Source organism: Myxocyprinus asiaticus, chromosome 40 (genome assembly GCF_019703515.2).
Source record: "Myxocyprinus asiaticus isolate MX2 ecotype Aquarium Trade chromosome 40, UBuf_Myxa_2, whole genome shotgun sequence".
NCBI lineage: Eukaryota > Metazoa > Chordata > Actinopteri > Cypriniformes > Catostomidae > Myxocyprinus > Myxocyprinus asiaticus.
The window spans coordinates 35,879,909-35,895,555 of record NC_059383.1 but is presented as its reverse complement, the minus strand read 5'-3'; the positions used below and the strand labels follow the sequence as shown (position 1 = coordinate 35,895,555).

Here is a 15,647-nt window from a genome sequence, read left to right as displayed (position 1 = left end):
TTGTAGACGCGTGTAGAACCATAAGGAGATGTTCCGTTATACACAAGTCCAGATGTTTATGTAAGTAGTTATAACTTGCATTATATGACTTATATGATAGTCGTAGAATGGCCATATATTCTTTGCACAATGTTATCAAGCTTATCAAGTAAAATAACTGTTTTAAAACCTGTGTGGGTTTCGTGTTATTCTTTTATCAAGAGGGAAATTTGACTTAATTCACAGTAAGACAAGACTGATATCGAAGATCAGTCTTATAGTCAGCAGAATTAGTCAAAGTAGGATAATGAACAAATATTGCTTTGTATCCTGTTATTGGGGATGAGGAAATAACTTTATCTCTTACCTCTAAAAGTCACACAATGTCGAATGCAATATGCTGCTTTAAAAAAAACAGGGCATATTGTGCTCGTGTAACGTTGTTGAACGCAGACACAAACAATAAAAGATTATCAAACAATTGAATAGATACATAAAAAAAGAGGGACCCATACACAAGTTGAACCACTAGAAGTATCCAGAATTAAATGTATGGGTGAACTGTGAATGTAATGACAAATGTACAGCCAGTCTCTCTCTGTATCAGCTTGGCAGCAGATTTGAATCTCTTTAATTAGATTATGTCAGCATTCGAACTGTGTATGTTGATAAATAACTAGTCAGTCACTGTGATTTTTACAATCTTGAAAGCTGGTCTAGAATAAATTGGCCATATTATTTTTTTGTATTTATTTATTTTATAAATTGTCCATATTGACTGCGGAATGCTGTGGTGATGACGTCACAATCAGCACATTCTGCTGCCCCCACCCCCACACTTCAGAACTCTTTCCTGCGCTGGTGCCAGTGACCCATCTCATCATACACAGTCTGTGGTAATTCATAACCAAAAGTATCTCCATCTAGAAGTGTAGTACCACTTCAAAAGGCTGTGAAAACCTGCACTAAGGAGAAATAAGCAAGTCCAAATAATTTTCCACTCTTCCCTGGAATGATAGCCTGAGAGTAAAGCAGTTTCTTAGTAGGGATGCACCGATCCGATACCTGGATCGGTATCGGCTCTGATTCTGAAGCTTTTAGACGGATTGGGTATTGGTCCGACGAGCCTGATCCAAATCCGATACTGTGTGTTAATCATGTTCGTTACTGTCAAGCTCCAAAAATGACATAAAAGAACCATAAAAACACCATTAAAGCAGTTCATATGACTCGTGCATTTTATTCAAAGCCACTTGAAGATGCGCGATAGCTCTGTGAATCACAAAATCTGTGTTTAATAAGTAAATATATAGTATGCGCAGCACCAGCGTGTTAGTGAATGGTGCTGCTCTGTTGACACAAACTCAAGCACAGACTGGTGATGCACACGTGGCTATTTTTAGCCTTCACAGCGGTGCGCAATATTTGAGCACTACTCAAGAACAGTATCTCAGATGTAGATGCTCAATAGTTCGGTTCACTTATAATATGCATTTAGAACGGCACCGGAGGTGCATTTTACCAGAATTTGAATAAGAAGCGAATTAAACTACTGTGAACTTGCCTACAAACAGACACATACAGGACTTCCTGGAGTGTTTAGAATGTCAAATTAAAAGCGTGAGGGTTTATTTAAAATTACAATTAAAAGTCAATAATAATAATATTAAAAACTATTTATTATTATTATTATTATTATTATTATTGTCATAATTAATATTTGATACAATTTATAACAATATTTAAGTTGAATGGGTTCCAAAAAATAACTGTGTGAATGAAAAGTGGACTGATGTCTTACAACTAAATTGAACAAAAAAGAGATATGAATCCTTTAAAGTCCAGATGCAAGAAAAAAAAAAAAAAAAAAGGCAAAAATAAAACACTGGGTTCTTTTCTTCTGAAGACTTGAAGACTGGAATTACTGTTAATTTTGCTGCTACATTATCCAGTATACTAGTTAATAATAAAGTGTTTCTTAATAAGCTATACATTTATATTGAAATAATGTGTAGTTAGAGGTTTGTGTTTCTTTACATATTAAAGAGTACTCCCAATTAGTTCCACACAATAATGTAAAGATATTCTAAACTGATTATGCAAAAAATTAACATTGGTATCGGCTTGGGATCGGTATCGGCCAATACTGAGATTTCTGATATTGGAATCGGATCAGAAGAGAAAAAGTGGTATCGGTGCATCCCTATTTCTTAGTCATGTCGTTGATATAACTTTTCGGTACCATTAAGCAGACATTTGTGCGAGTGTGAAGAGACTGAATGATGGTTGTAGGGTCTTTGATGATGTTACAGTTTGTGGTCACCTGCGAAAAGATTAACGTAAGATACCCTAGAGGATTGTGCCTATTGACCTTTATATAGTTAAATGTGGTGGTGTTAAAGTCCCAGGCTGTTATCCAAAAGGTTGTAGGTTCAAACCCAACAAGGATTCATTCATGAACTTTGATTCATCACCATTGTGCCCTTAAGCATAGCACTTAACCCTAGGTTGCTCTGGGAGATGTTCCTGTAATAAATGCACTGCAAGTTGTTTTGCATGAAAGTGTCTGCTAAATGACAAATTAGTAATTAGAAGTTGGCATCCTAGCTCTGCATGCTGCATATTCCTTTGGTAGTGCTGCAAGAAGTTTCTGTGCAAGCAGAATTTCCTTAGTTGGAATAGAGTTGTTTTACCAGATGGGTTGTTTGTCAAAGTCTTTTCTGGACACAGGTGGCCATATTGACAACGTCCAGGACAGCTATTGCCAGTCATGCAAATACAGCTTCTATCTATTTGAATGTGGAAAGACCACATAACAATACCACCGGACAAATACTCCAGTACAACTACAAACACACTCATAAATTCAAACCCTTCTCAAGCAAACTAGAAGATACTAAAACCCTCTACAAACCCTCATTCTAGATGTTCGACAAACTAAACGACCCTGCAATCCAATCCAACCATTAAAATGATGCCTTCAACAATTTAGTCAAAACACAAAGAAACCATACAAATGATACAGCATTTATAAATCTAGCTAGTGAATACACAACTCTTCCTTCACACTCACAGGCCCTGGGTTCCCCCGCCAAAGTCCCCTCCCTCTCGATGTGTTTTTCTCATACTTTGGGTTGGAGGCACTTATCTAAAAGATTGATGAGAACGTAGGCTGTATGTGCGAGACAGACAGAGCGTGGAAATAGAGAATGTGTGTGGCACGCATGTATGTGTAGGAGAGAACAATGAAAAATATCTCACAGTGGTGTTTGGCTCAGAAAGATAACCAGCTTTGGCAGAGATATCGAGCAGAGATACATCAGCTCATTCTAGATCTGCATGTGTTAAGGTGAAGCCCTAACTTGGCCAAATCAGTGTTGATCGGTCAAATTTTAAAGCTGAAGTGTGTAATTTCTATGCCACTAGCTTCACCAAACGGAATTGCAAAAATAATCAGTCAGTACATTTACATACTCAGTTGTAATCGAGCCAAAGCAGGTGTTTGTGTAGTCAAGCTGCTGTCTTGTATACATGGCACAACACGTAATAGAGTATTTAAAGGAAGGACATCAAATACACTGGGATAAATACATGTTGCACATCACTGCTCTCTTTTGGAGCAAGCGGAGGTCGAGGTCAACTGTGGTTCAATTAACATTTATACTGTAAATGCTGGACAAAACCAAGCTACAATCTCACTATCTAGGTTAGTTCGACTTTGCAAAAATCAGACAAAATTGTTTACATAACTCTTTAAATTGACAAGTTATTGTTTAAGTCTGACTGAAATCAAACATTTAAAGTGCATGTAAACTTAATGAGTTTTGTTAAACAGATTCCAGAAAAGTTTCCCTTCAGACTCTTGCTGTACAGATAGTCCTGCCCCAAACTCATGCCATTTGTTGAGCCAACGTTGTTGTGTTTGTCTGAACAGGTCATGCAAACAGAATAATGTTTAGCACCACAGTTACACTATTAGATGAAACTAACCTACAAATGGTTTAATTAGTTGACTCTGCATATTAAGCTGGGATTAAATAAAAACATTTAAATACCAAATTTTACCATCGAAAAACGTGTCTATTTGCACTCCAGTGTAAATAGTATCTGCCACACAGTGCAGTTAATTGCACCCCAATAGTCTGGTGGAACCACAGAAATATACGACAAACTAAACAGTAGATGTTGCTGCAGTGCCCCACGCCACTGCAGGGACATCTACTGGTTAGTTGGTGTGTGAATGTGTACTGTTGTCCTAGCGACTGCGGTTCGAATCCGCCTTTTGTCTCATTCTTTTTCCCATTAGATTTCCTGTTTCCACTCTTAATATTTCATTTAATACTACTTAAAATAATAGATAAAAATTAATATAAATGTTGATTTCATCGCAGTGATTTGGTCACAGTGAATTTCGGGGAGTGCAGAGAAGGGTTTGATCCAGAGGCGGGGTCTGTCGATCGCACTCATTCCCGCGTGAAACCATGGTTACTGTAGTAAAACCTAGGCTATTTTTTCTAAAGTATAGGTAAGGTTAGGTTTAGGGGTAGAGGTTAATGTAGTGTGGTCTGTGGGACTCTAAATAAACACACTGTAGTGATGCCCAGCCTGTATGTTAGAATTTAAATATGGGTGCAAATAGTATCTGAAACTATTTGCACCAGGGTGCAATTAGTATCTACCATTATTTGCACCAGGGTTGGGGTGCAATTAATATCTGCCACAATTTGCACTGGGGTGTAAATAGTGTATACCATTATTTGCACCAGGGTGCAAATAGCATTTGCCAAACTTTAATCGCACACCCGAACCCAACGTAAACCTGAAGTTATACGGTACATGAAAAACTGACCAGAACTTCCACCGGAGGTCATTCTATAGCATTCGCTAACTCTAGCTGTAGTCATTATAGACCCTGTTTACAGCTGGTATTAAGATGCATTTCGGATGATCTGATCGCAAATGGTCTGCGTTAAATATAGTTGTAAACGGGGTGCAAAACTTTTTGTGATTGGATCACAAAAAACACAAACAGAGGTAGTCAAAAAAGCATGTGGTCACATCACATTTAAAAGCCGTCCTGATGTGTCCCAGATGGCAGTGAAGCACCATCTTTCACCTGTCAATCACCCGCGGCCTGCCAAACAAAAGTTTAAACTTACGTGTAGATTTAAACGGAAATTACTGTCCGATCGGACAACTTGAACGAGACGAGAACTTCACAGCTCTTCCTAAGTGTGTCTGTCTGATATCAACATGTAGGGTGACAAGATGACAAGCACACACATCTGACGCTGAACTAACACAGGTACTCCACTAAAACAATGGATCATTTTTCTTGAGATATTTCGTTTGTGCTTAGGTTAAATTCCAACAGCATCTGGGAGAAACAGCATGCCAGTTTTGTTCGCATTTTCTTTGTCTGTATGAATTTTTTGCAGTTTCTTATTGTTCAGTAACACAATGACATAGTGATTGATGGATGTCATCATGAAATCAGACACCCTCTTCTTAAAATACCAACACCGCAACAAAAGAATGAATGGACATACGCTGCAACAACAACTGTGCTTACTTGATAATGGAAGTAACGCACACATTTCGCGCTAAGCATCATGGGACGTAGGGAAAAGGTGGATAACTTTACACAGAAAAGGTTAGCAAGTGATTTTATCACACTAAAATCATTTTAAAACATTTATTGTTTACATCTTGTAGCTGTACTTTTGAAACAGTGTGTATTGTAATGTTTGCGGATTGACCCCCATTCACTTCCATTGTAAGTGCCTCTTTAGAACCCAGATTTTTGCTTTTTTTTAAGTAAAGGAGGAGCAAGTAAAAATTCATTTTTGTGGTTATCAATTTTATGACACAAATGCTGTCAAGGAGCTTAACTTGTAATAAACCTGGAAGATTCCTTTATGAAGTCTTTTCGGGAAACCACATTTTCTTAACTTTTTTAAGAAAAAGAAAGTCAGAAAATAAGAACATAATTTTATTCTTAATAATATTTTGTGTGTAGCAGACCTCTTTGTTCAGAGACAGAGCTTGTAAAAGACCTTAAAGCTTGCCCTGAACACCTTATACCTGAAAATGTTACAGTATCATTTTGAACTACTTTTAAAAATCTCTCTTTATGGTGTTATTATGCCATTTGGTTGTAGTGTTGACCAGAGGACAATGGATTTCCCCAGTTGGGTATTGGATCCTCCCTAGTTTTCAGCTCCTTGTTCTCTTACCATCTCAAGGCCTTTTTCTTTGCCATTTAGTGTGGTAACTTGCACACCAAATCACTGATAACAGCCATGAATCACTTATTGAAAAAATTCAACAATGCAAGGAAATTGCAATATCATGACATTTTTAAATCGTCTGTTTTTTTTCCTCTGCTTTTGACATCAAAACATAAAAAAATATGCAAACAGGACATTTGATCAGCCAGTAAGAATGCCGGTAAAAGGTGTAAACATGCAACGCAAAAACGGGTAATGGGCAAAAATCTACATGTGCCGATCTTTTTTGTTTAAACCGTTAATGACCTTAAGTAATGACCTAAGATAAAGGAAATAAAGGCATTTACATGACCTTATACATTGTTGGGTTATTAAGCATGTATTTGGTATAGTTGCTTTGGAAACAATTTGTATTGTTAAAAACGAAATGCAAATTTTTTTTCTTGAATTGCATTTGTACTGTGAACAACTATAGACTTAAAAAAAAGAGTTAAATCGTGTTCTACATGTTTAAAATTGAAGAAGGAGGTAGAAGTTTGAGTGTGTTTATGTTGGTATGTACAGTAGATATTGTTTACTGTTGTGTGCCTCCTATAGAGAGCACACAGATATCCTGCTGGGATGGAACACTCTGGAAAATTCCATGAGCATGGCTTCTACCCTTCCATTCTCTCTTTACCCCTCCCTTACTGGGAGACAGAAGCCCCAGTCATGCTGGGAATTCACCACACAGAGTCGGCTTTTATCCGGAATGATCTGGAATTATCCCCACAGGGTTCATAATGCCTGGCACAAGGCAACATCCCAGCAGTCAATTTTCACAGACTGTGTTCTGCCACAGTCAGGGCAGGATGGACATCTCCAGAGTCTAATTTAATTAAGCCTTCAGTGATGCTGGGCTGTAGTTTACCGAACATGTCCTGCTGTGCTGACAAACTCATGCCAAAAGACAACATTTCAGATGCAAGCATGGTGAAAATAAAGAGCAACTTGACCTACTTTGATTGAACATTGAAAGTTTGGGAAGTTTGGTAGTTACAGTACATGATAACGTCCTGGTTACTTTCGTAACCTCCATTCCCTGATGGAGGGAACGAGACGTTGTGTCGATGTAGTGACACTAGGGGTCACTCTTGGGAGCCCTAAACACCTCTGATTTTGAAAAAAGGCCAATGGGAATTGGCGAGTGGAATTTGCATGCCACTCCCCCGAACATATGGGTATAAAAGGAGCTGGCTCGCAACCACTCATTCAGGTTTTGTGCTGAGGAGCCGAGACAAGGTTCCGGCCATTTCAGCGGGTAGTTCAGTATTGTAGCAAGAGGGACACAATGTCTCATTCCCTCCATCAGGGAACGGAAGTTACGGAAGTAACCAGGACATTCCCTATCTGTCACTCACTCGACGTTGTGTCGATGTAGTGACACTAGGGGTCCCTATACGAAACGCCACAATAAACTGAACTGTATTATGTGAACTGGCGGTGTGAGATGGGCAGACCGCTGTGTGCCTTGTAGCCAACGCACCAGGCCGTCACGTAACCTCCCCCAGCGCTCTTATGAGCGTCGAATGGTCCTTTGGGAACAAGTCAACTTGCCCAACAAATAGGGACAGGCTAGCCCAGCTGTGGCCTCTTTTCCTATTGTTAATCCCCAAAAGAGTGGAATTTTGTTTAACGGCTGGGGGCCATAAGTGTCTACGCCGGGGGGGTGTCACTCCCAAGGGGAAGACACCGCAGAGACCACATCCCGGGGGGGTTGGGGGGGCATTTAGAGTGGAAATACGTCACATGGTAGGTCCTACCCAAAGGGGGAGGAGCTCTACAAACACGGTGACCGGGGGCAGAGGAACCTCTGCCCACGGAAGAGCACCTACCCCAGTACAGGGCTTAGTTAGCACATGTACTGGACCGGCAGCAAGTTTCTCCGCAAACTCGTCTGCCACAGGGCTAAGGAGGAAAGTCATCCAGGGATCACAACTTGTGAACACGACTGGGAGTCAAAAGCGCACGTCTTCATTTCAGGGGAGGGGAAAGGCGCTACGCGCAAACGGTACACCCGGCCAGCTGTCCCGGAACGCACCTGCTCGTACCTGACAATATACGGGACGAGACCGGCTCAACCCAGAGATTGTAGAACCTCACAAAGGTGTTGGGTGTTGCCCAGCCCACTGCTCTGCAGATGTCTGCCAAAGAGGTGCCATTGGTCAGGGCCCAGGAGGCCACCACACTCCTAGTAGAGGAACCAACCTGGTGTGGGCGTGTTTGTGCCACAGCTGGGTGCGCAGGGGTGGGGGGGCCTCCCCTGGAGCGCCATACCTGCCATAAGACAACGGTGGCCGGTGGTCGTGATAACGACAGCCGTGAGCACTGGATATGTGACCCAGGGAATGAGGAAACTGCTCCTTTTCTGAAGGTGTAGGTGCTGCAGCCCTTCGGGCATGCGGCAAATCAACAAAAAGGCAAAGGATTCTCCTCCCGGCTCTCCACCGGGGGATGGAGTGGTCTGCTTACCATCTCTAGGCCTGCAGCAGGTCTCCACGTCCCTGGGTCGCCCGTCTCAGGGGCGCTTCGAAGCCTTCCTCGGGTTCTTGGAGGCCGGCCGTGAGACGGGTGGCGTCTGCTATCTCCGATGCTGCAATCGAGAGCTCATCCACTTCACAAGCGCCGAAACGAGATCGTGAACTTGCCCTGAGACGAGCCAGCGGTCTCATCCCAGCAGGGCAAACGAGCGTACTGGGGAATGGGAGGTCCGTGGGGAGTTACCCGGCGGAGTGGCTCCCATTGGGGTCCCCAAATCGCCCCCAGTGCTAACCGACATGGCCTCTAACAAAGGAAAAACCGCGACCGCAACGTTGCCATGGTCACGCTCTCGCAGTGAGAACATGACCCGTCCACGAATGTTGTCACCGCGTGGGCAGCACCCATGCACATAAGACCGCGATCGTGGCCATCGGAAGCGGAGAGGTTGTAACTGCAACCAAGAAATACACACAAACGAAGAGGTCTCTTTAAAAAAGACGCTCTCTGTTAATGCCACTCTTTTAGAAGTGAAAATATACTCTTTCAGCAGGAAGAATATACTCTTTTATCTGCTGAAGCGCCCAGGGGCGTTCTCTGCACTTCACCAGTGCAAGAGGGGGAGAAGCCGCTGTAATGCGCTGTAAATCCAACAGCTTTTCGAGGTGAATTGATCAGCAAAGTAATTCAGCTCGCTGAACACAACCGCTCGGCTCCGAAGAGAAAATCTGAATGAGTGGTTGCGAGCCAGCTCCTTTTATACCCGTATGTTCGGGGGAGTGGCATGCAAATTCCACTCGCCAATTTCTATTTGCCTTTTTTCATATTCAGAGGTGTTTGGGGCTCCTAAGAGTGACCCCTAGTGTCACTACATCAACATCATCATACATTTATGTTGTTTTTCCAAAGTTGGAATGCCTATAACTAAGTGTTAAATATATCTTAATATCCTTTTAGAATATGGTTCAGAACAAACTTTCCTTTTTGTATCTTTATCTTTACATTATATGGTTAAATCTTAGAGATAGGGGGCACTCAGCAAGGCTACATATGTAAATTGTTACATTTGACCAATTTTCAATGGTCGAAAACCAATGTGGGTGTGGGCAAAACATTGCTCAAACTGTGATTCAAATTCAAATTTTAATTCAGGCGTGAGCAATTTGGCTAATTCAATTCGAACAATAATTATTGTACACAAACATCTTGCAATCATCTTAAAAACTTTAACAGATTAACGTATAATACATTCGAAATCATAAATGTCTCGTAATTATCTGCTAAATGTCGTAGTAAAATCTGACAGACCAAACACTCAACAGGTGCTATCAGGAATGTTTCTCATTTTATTTTTCAGTCATGTATATACAGTAAATTAATTGCTTACTCTCTCTTTTATTCAGGTGTGGTACATGGACGGCTACCATAACAACCGCTTCGTGCGGGAGTACAAGTCCATGGCCGACTTCATGATCTCTGATAATTTCACTTCTCATCGGCTGCCACACCCCTGGTCTGGAACCGGTCAGGTGGTCTACAACGGCTCCATCTATTTCAACAAATTCCAGAGTAACATGATCATAAAATTTGACTTCAAGACGTCAACCATCAGTAAGTCTCAGCGTCTGGACAACGCCGGCTACAGCAACACCTACCACTATGCCTGGGGTGGACACTCTGACATCGACCTCATGGTGGACGAGGGCGGGCTCTGGGCCGTGTATGCCACCAATCAGAATGCAGGCAACATTGTCATCAGCAAGCTCCACCCGATAACCCTACACGTCATCCAGACCTGGACGACCAATCACCCGAGGCGCAGTGCGGGGGAGTCGTTTATGATTTGCGGGACGTTGTACGTGACCAACGGCTACTCAGGAGGGACAAAAGTCTACTACGCCTACCACACCAACTCCTCGACGTACGAGTACATTGATATTGTTCTGCAAAACAAGTACTCGCATATCTCGATGCTGGACTACAATCCAAGAGATCGCGCACTATATGCCTGGAACAATGGACACCAGGTGCTCTACAACGTCACTCTTTTCCATGTCATCCGCTCCGAGCAGCTGTAACCATGGAGAGTGGATGTAATGATGGGAAATGTCCAAGAACCAACGTTGATGGACAGATTGGGAATTAGTTTGGAGGATCTCAAAGAGGAATGAAAAACTGAACCCAAAAACAGTCTTTGGGAATGTTCTTCAACAGATTGTTTTAAAAAAGTTATGCTGAATGGAAAAATTTAATTTATGGAACTATAGACATAAGAATGAAAGATAAAATATCCAAACAATGAACGGAATGCCAAAAACAACAACAGATAAATGAAGCCACGCCTTTCTTTTATACATAAAAACTTTCCTTTGTAGATGATTTTCCAATCTGATGTTTTCCAGTAGCACTTAAGACATTTGTCTATGCTTCCTGTGCATTGTAGTGGGGGATGGGAAATGAGTTACGGACTAGGAGCCAACATGGAATGCTCATCCCATTCCTCATTAACCGAGCGTGTGCAGGAAAATCGTTGGTGCTTGACTCGGCAAATTCACATGGACAGCTACTGCAGTCTGTGCTATATCATGAGCCCAACTTATTTGTGCTTTGCAGAGCTAAATTCTTTCGATAATGAAAATCAAATTTAAAAAACTTGATTGGCTGAAGGCGCTGACTGTTGATAGCTCTGTTGTTGTTCAAAGGACTCTCGTGAGATTTTACTTGAACTTCTCTGCGATTAACTTCTCTAGACATGGTCACACCATATCATGATATTTAATAATGATTAATGTAGCACCTGAGATCAGACCAAAGCGTGCTATTAAAGAGATAGTTCACCCAAAAATTTAAATGTCATCATTTACTCACCATCATGTTGTTCTGAATGTCATTTTTTCTTATGTGAAACACAAAATGAGATATTAGGTAGCACATTAGGAATATTCTGGGTTCAATACAAGTTTAGCTCAATCGACAGCACTTATGGCATAATATTGATTACCATAGAAATGTGTACCGACTCGTCCCTCTTTCTCTTGAAAAAACGCAAAAATCGAGGTTACAGTGAGGCACTTATAATGGAAGTGAATGGGGCCAATTTTTGGAGGGTTTAAAGGCAGAAATATGAAGCTTATAATTTTATTAAAGAACTTACATTAATTCTTCTGTTAAAACTCATGTATTATTTGAGCTGTAAAGTTGTTTAAATAGTTCATTTTTACAGTCATTTGAAAGGTTTTAGGGTTTGTTGACATTACATCATCATGGCTATGAAGCTATAAAATTGGCTATAACTTTACACAGAAAAGGTTAGTAAGCGATTTTATCACACTAAAATCATGTTAACACCTATAATGTTAATGTCTTGTGGCTATACTTTTGAAACAGTGAGTATTTTAGCATTCAAAAATTGCCCCCAATTTACTTCTATTTTAAGTGCCTCACTGTAACCCAGATTTTTGCTTTTTTTAAAGCAAAGGAGGGGCAAGTCAAAATAAATATTTGTGGTGACCAATATTATGCCACAAATGCTATCGATTGAGCTTGGCTTGTATTGAACCGGCATGGAGCCACCCGCAGGAAGCAGACGCCACCCGTCTCACGGGCAGCCGCCAAGAACCCGAGGAAGGCTTCGAAGCGCCCCTGAGACGGGCGACCCAGGCACGTGGAGACCTGCTGCAGGCCTAGAGATGGTAATATTCCTGTAATTGCCATTTATTTTTTTATTGCATATGTATTGTAATTGAATGGTGACTGAGCCATACATTTAGCCTAAAATCTCCTTTAGTGTTTCATGGAAGAAAGTAAAATGGCAACATGAGGATAAGAAAATTTTCTTTTTGGGTGAACTATCCCTTTAGGTGAAAAATCCCAACCTGATCTGATGACTAATTGAAATACTAGTGCGAGTTGGCAAAATCTTAAGAAATCGTAAGGGTTGGCTCGTGCAAAAACGAACGACTTTTACTACAATAGAGAAAAACAAACTAAACAATGAACAATGTTATTAGGATTTTCCCTAAGTTTAACTTCTAACCCAAACCTAAACCTAACCATAAAGTATAACCCCCTTTACCCAAAACCATGATTTTAATAGGAAAATTACTTTTGCGTTCCACGGAAGACAGGTTTTGACCGAGACGAGGGAAGAGTTTTACAGGTTATTAACATACATCAATTATTTGTATTGCATAAATAAATAAGGAATGAGTAACCAAATTTGCTCACTGACATTTCCTTTCTTAAATAAAGTATAAGTACTGTATAAAAAAAGTGCTGAATAGGAGGGTTGCTAAAATTTGATGCCTTTATTGTTTCGATTGGAAATACTATTAGCTAATTTGTTAGTCTCTATGGGAATAAAAGTGGTATCTTTTTCTTCGATCCAAGTCATACGATATCTCACGATTTCACCATCTTGCACGAAATATTACGAGTTGTCATGAGACCGTGTTGGAGAGTCCACACTGCCCTAACAAACACCAACTTCCAATGATTGTTGGGTTTTGTTTGATCAGAATGTTAATTAAGTCGCCGTTTGTTGGGGCAGTCTAAATGAGCCTTTAAAGTCAACATGGAATCAAAATTGCCCCTTTTTACTTTATTATAATATACAGTACATTCCTGGTCTTATTGTGAGCAATTCTGTGCATTTTAATCTGAAGAAAAAAATTTATGTCTTTGTAAATAACTTGCTCCACCTCTGAAACGGCTTTCCTTTGCAAGTGATGTCGCCATGCTCTTTTACTTTTTCATCCACTTAGCTCCTTTCTGGAATGTAACTTTTTTTATGATCAAGTCAATTCGCAATAGATAAAATCAAGTCCTGCCCTATATTTTTCTCATTGATAATTTTTCACTCTGAAAAATGTCACATTACGGAAGGAAAAAGGGTGCGAACACTGATTAATGTTGTCTTTAAGCATTCTCCGGTGAGAGTATCACCCTTCAAGCTAACGATACACACTTGTTGTGTTTGTAAATAGACGTACATCGGCATCATAGTTGCTACGATACACCATGTCCGTAACAAATGTGCAAGGTGTTAACAACAGATGGTTCAGGTCGAATCTTATGCTGATTTGTGTCTTCTAGTGATTTCTTGTGAAATAATTTTTTTCATATTGCATGAACAGTTTCTATGTGCGCAGGAGTGCTCAAAGGAATGTTTACCTGTATGATGCTGTACATCTGACTTATATGGGATCAGGGTTGGGGGGAGGAGGTTGTATACGGGCACATATCGCGGAAAGGAGTTTACAGGTTTGGTGGGTAAACATGGGAATTTAAAAAAAAAAATGCTTGTTTATATCATTTGTTTTGAGTGGCTTGTTTCTTAACTCCCATTCTTGATTTTTTAGATGTATAGATAGTTTGAGGTTTTTTTTTTCTTTCTTTTTTTGTAATATAGTACTGTCTGCTTGGGTGATGCTTCAGTGTCCTTTTTTTATTTTGATGGCATTAGGAAGCCACATTTTTCTCACAAACTAAAAAAAAAGTCCATTACGATTTCAGAATGTAAAATGTCTCTAAGACAGTATAGCGTATGTCTAAAATATGAATATTAAACTATAGAAAAATCATTGAGCAGTCTGATATGGATTGTAGACATTATAACAATTATACTGTCTTATAAAGCTAATATCAGCTCTTATTCTTTTTGCGCTTAGCTGGACGTGTGTTGTATTTGCAATACATTGATTCTTACCAATAAACCGGGGTTCTATAACCTGATGTCATCACTTGGGATTGATCTTTGAGTGTATGTTCTGCCCAAAGGTTTGCAAAAATCATCCCCTGCTGTCAAACAGACATAAACATCTTGAACCAGCCTAAGATAATTTGCTGGTTTTAGATGGTTTAAGCTGCTCCAAATGGTCACCCAGCCTGGCCAAGCTGGTCTTGGGCTGTTTTAGCTGGTCAATATGCTGGAAAACCCCTCTAAACCCCTATAAAACCAGCAGACCAGACCATCTTGACCAGGCTGAGAGACAAGATAAGACTAGAAACCAGCTTAGGCTAGTTTAAGCTGTTTTTTTCCCCAGCAAGTTTCGACAGTGGTCTTCAGTATGATAGTTTAAGCTGCTCCAACTGGTGTCTCAGCATGGCCAAGCTGGTCTTGTGCTCTTTTAGTTGGTCAACATGCTGGAAACCCCTCTAAACCCCTAAAACACCTCTAAAACCAACAAACCAGACCTGCCTGACCAGGCTGGGAGACAAACTGAGACCGTAAACCAGTTAAGGCTGGTTTAAGCTGTTTTTTTCCATAGGGTTTCCAGTATGGGTTGCTTGTCTTAGATGGTTTAAGCTGGCTCAGTTGGTCTCCCAGCCTGGCCAAGCTGGTCTTCGGCTAGTTTAGGTGGTCAACAAGCTGAAAAACCCCTCCAAACTGCTCAAAACCCTTTAAAAAAATACAGCAGACCAGACCAGCTTAGGTTGGTTTTAAGCTGTTTTTTCCCCCAGCAAGGTTAGACACTGGTCTTGCTGGTCTTAGATGGTTTAAGATGCTCCAACTGATCTCCCAGCATGGCCAAGCTGGTCTTGGGCTGTTTTAGTTGGTGAATATGCTGGAAAACCACACTTACAGTAACCCCCAAAACCCCTCTTAAGCCATCAAACCAGACCAGCCTGAACAGGCTGGGAAATAAACTGACAATAAAAGCAGTTTAAGCTGTTTTTAATGCAGGGTTGGGTATTGGTCTCCAGTATGGGTTGCTGGTCTTAGATGGTTTAAGCTGGCTCAGTTGGTCTACCAGCCTAGCCAAGCTGGTCTTCTGCTGAATTAGCTGATCAACAAGCTTCAAATCCATCTAAACCCCTCTAAAACCAGCAAATTAGACCAGTCTGACCAGGCTCAGAGGCAAGCTAAGACCAGAAGAGCATCTTAGGCTGGATTAAGCTGTTTTTAAGCAGGGTTGGACA

General features: G+C 40.8%; 1 protein-coding gene across 3 annotated transcripts in view; it reads left to right on the top strand.

Annotated features, from left to right (window-relative positions):
- Window positions 1-14,467, top strand: part of olfm1b (olfactomedin 1b) — a 45,978-nt gene extending 31,511 nt beyond the window's left edge. For all 3 annotated transcript variants that reach the window (XM_051681143.1, XM_051681144.1, XM_051681142.1), the window contains exon 6: window positions 10,130-14,467. In XM_051681143.1, coding sequence (XP_051537103.1) covers window positions 10,130-10,804 — 675 coding nt within the window. In that variant the 3' untranslated portion in view covers window positions 10,805-14,467. The remainder of the gene's footprint in view (window positions 1-10,129) is intronic.
- Window positions 14,468-15,647: the final 1,180 nt, after the last annotated feature.